Below are 3,519 nucleotides of genomic sequence, written 5' to 3' on the forward strand. Positions count from 1 at the left end.
GAGGCTTGGAGTCAGGGACACCTAAGGTATATTCTGGAGAACATCCAGATGTGCCCTGGTAGCCAGACTGGTTTGGCTAGAACTGAGGGTGTGTACAGGGGAGGAGCCAGATGTAGGCTGGAAAGGTGCCCAAGATTAAGGTGTGGATCCTGAGGTGGCATGCAATGCAGTTTGGACATCATCTCTGCATCAAGGAACCTCCGACTGTCTTTGGAAGAGATGCACAGAGAACATGTTGGAAATTGAGGTTGCTGGGAAAGGAGGCATGACATTTTCAGGGCAGGAGGCAGGGATGTCTCAACCATGCTTCCTTAAAAATAAGCACCCTTTGTTCCAGCAGAGGAACCTCCTTTCACTCCAACACAGGTGGCTCCTTGGTCTCCACAATCACTGAAACCCTGTGGCTCTGGAATCCGATCACAAGGTCCAAAGCTGTCACCACTTCCTTGCCACTGGTTAGAACCAGTTGGGCCACAGCTGGGGGCCTCGGTGTCCAGGCGGCATGGGCTGGACTCATGACAGCCTAGGTCTCCGGGGCATGGGATTGCATTTGGTCCTGAACTTGGGCTGGGATAGCATCTAGGCTCCACACATGGCTCTGGGCTTGGGCAGGGTGCTGGAAGAGGAATTGGCTCTGGAAGTGAGGAAGGTTCTGGGTGCTCACAGGGCTGTGGACATGGACGTGATTCGGGAAATTCACGCTGCACTGATCTGGGATGTGGGGCTGCACACGGGGCTGGATGTGGTTCCGGACACAGACAGGGTTCTGAACGACGCCGCAGTGGAGGACATGGATGGAGCTCTGACCTTGCACGTGGCTCTGGGCGTGGATATGGCCGTAGAGCAGGACGTGGACATGAACGTGGAGCAGGAAGCGGGCATCGCTGCAGTGATCTCTCTGGACTCTGATCCAGACGCCGTGTTGGACAGAAGCTTGGGAGTGGACGAGGCCTCAGCTCTGGGCAGGAGGCGCCCCAGGAGGGTCGTGGGGCACAGCTCTCAGGGCAGCGTCTGATGGGAGGAATCTGAACCCGACACTTTTGTGGGGGCACCTGCCTGGGGCAGCACGGGGAGGAAATCTCTACCCGGCACTTGGGACCACATCTCCTAGAGCAGCCTGAAGTGGGATCCTGAGGACAGCCACTGCTATAGATGGGCTCAGAGCGACGTGGTGGGGTGCAGTAGTTATAGGAACTTGAAGAAGATGCTGATGGCAAACAGCTGCTGTAGGGCTCAGACCGTCTTGGAGGTGAACAGCTGTGGTAGGAAGGCTGCTGCTGGCGAGGAGGGAGGCATCTGCTGGTGCTCTGGGAGCGACGCTGGACAGGGAAGCTCCCGTAAGACTCTCGTGTCTGGCACTGAGGTGCACAAGTGCTAAATGAAGCCCGAGACTGACGCTGAGGGGTGCAGTTCCTATAAGAAGTCCCCGATTGGAACTGTGGGTTACAGGTGCTGTAGGAAGCCCCAGATCGGAAATGTGGAGTGCAGTTGCTGTAGGAAGCGGGGGACTGACGCTGCGGGGTGTATGTGACTTGGGATCCCTGATACGGGCACTGGGTTGAGAATCTTCCCTGAGTCTGGGAATCTGGGCTACAAGCCACATAAGTCTGGACAGGCTGAGGAGCTGGACGGGGTACAAAGGTCTGGACTGGGCATTCCAGGTAACAAGTTTCTGTATAACAAACGGGAGCACATTCTACATAGCAGGTCTGAGCAGGGCATGGAGCTTCACACTGCACATAGGAAACCTCAGGCTGGCATGGGCCCTGGCATTGAACACAGGAGAATTGAGACTGACATGGAGCCTGGCACTTCACCTGGGTGGTCTTAGACTTACTTGAAGCCTGGCACTTTGCTTGTGTGGTCTTAGACTGACATGGAGCCTGGCACTTCACCTGCATAGTTTGGGACTGGCTTGGAGCCTGGCATTTTACCTGGGAAACTTGAGCTGGGCATGGTGCAGGACACTGCACAATTTGCATCTCACAGGGGACTTGGACTACCACCTGACTCTTGGCACTGGGGGACTGGGAGGGGTTGAAGGAGGAATTCTTCACACAGCACTGGGGGAGCGACAGGCAACACTGAATCTGCTGCTGGTCACACATTGTTCTGATGCAGGTAGGTGAGTGAGGCCTGATGGTAGAAAGATCAGTGTCAGGAGGATGAGTTGTTAGGGGGAAGGGTTTAGGACCAAAGGGAAGACACCCTGCTTCTTCCCTGTACTTTCATCCCAACTCAACCTTTGCCCTAGAACACTTACTGAGTTAGATGGACCCAATATTAGTCACCACTGCCCATGAGACCTCTCTTGGATCTACCAAAGGACCTAACTGAAGTCCTGATCTGAGAGAACTTCAAAGGCACTGCCAGGGGTGCAGGCATCCAAGGTCTCCCCCTGGAGGGGTGGGATACCAGTGTCCAACACAAGAGGTTGTTGAAGACAACAGGATTCCTTGTCCTAAGTGTCAGGAAAGCACTCCACAGAAAGGTAGAAGTGCTTCTAAGGCTGAAGCCTAATGTGGGGTCTCCACACCCACAGGAACTTGGATATCCTCATATACGTGCACTGGCCACACATGTGCAAACATGTAAAAATTAGCATATGGGAGCATGCATTCAGGCACCATCTGCACTAAAAACATCTACTGGATGTAAAGGATCCAGTCAGTTATTGGGCAGCTCAACCCCAACATAAAATGTTTATTTCTTTATGTTCAATCTTTTTAGCTACATTTGTTTAAATGGCCCTCGTTGACATATGCAAAACACACACAGACAAAACACACCTACCTTTGGAAAGACTCAGAACAACCATGAAAACTTGCCCAGGCAGGTTGCTATTATAAATCGCCTGAAGTGGGACAATTTACTGGCTTCACAAATATTTTACCCCAGCCCCTCTTAAAGTCAAGGAATGACTGCCTAAGATGGGGGTAACCCAGAAAGTGCAAGATTCCTAAATCACAAGACTGACATTCAGCCACACATAAACCCCTACACAGTGGAAGCATTACAAACATGACATGGGGAATGCAGGTATACTCTCTAACACTACATTTATCCAAGCAGAAACAGAGCACAGTATCCATTCCTCTGCCTTCCCTAAATTCACTTGTTCATACACAGGCAGCCCAGTGACCAGCACAGCATGGTAGCTGATTTAACAATTAAGTCATCCAACAAAACACTTCTCAATAAGCTCCAGAAATACCGAAAATGAAAGGCAAAACCTTCCATTCTCCATTTATAGAGAGTATTTAAAAACACATGCCCTTAGGGAAAATAACCCCCCTACATACAACTCTTCTCACAAAGTGTAAATTACTAATGCATCTTTTCCAGGGAAAGAGGTCCTGATGTAAGAAAATGGTACCTGAGGAGGAGGCCACCATTATCAAAGGCAAATACACTGACTTCAGATCCTCAGTTCTTCACACAAACTCTGCGGGTACTTTTTTTATGTCCCATAAAAAAAGTCTACCAGATTTTTCTCCTCAGGCTTATGTATCTCTCTTC

The 3,519-nt window shown here is 51.0% G+C and overlaps 1 protein-coding gene across 1 annotated transcript; it reads right to left on the bottom strand.

Annotated features, from left to right (window-relative positions):
- Nucleotides 1-311: 311 nt before the first annotated feature.
- On the bottom strand, nt 312-2,108 carry KPRP (keratinocyte proline rich protein). The gene has a single exon (XM_059138544.1). The coding sequence runs from the start codon at nt 2,106-2,108 to the stop codon at nt 312-314; it is 1,797 nt and encodes a 598-aa protein (XP_058994527.1).
- Nucleotides 2,109-3,519: the final 1,411 nt, after the last annotated feature.

The sequence above is a fragment of the Mustela lutreola genome, chromosome 10 (assembly GCF_030435805.1).
Source record: "Mustela lutreola isolate mMusLut2 chromosome 10, mMusLut2.pri, whole genome shotgun sequence".
NCBI classification, from domain to species: domain Eukaryota; kingdom Metazoa; phylum Chordata; class Mammalia; order Carnivora; family Mustelidae; genus Mustela; species Mustela lutreola.

Coding starts and splice junctions, on each gene's coding strand:
- KPRP (XM_059138544.1), bottom strand. CDS start 2,108: ATGTGTGACCAGCAGCAGATTCAGTGTTGCCTGTCGCTCCCCCAGTGC.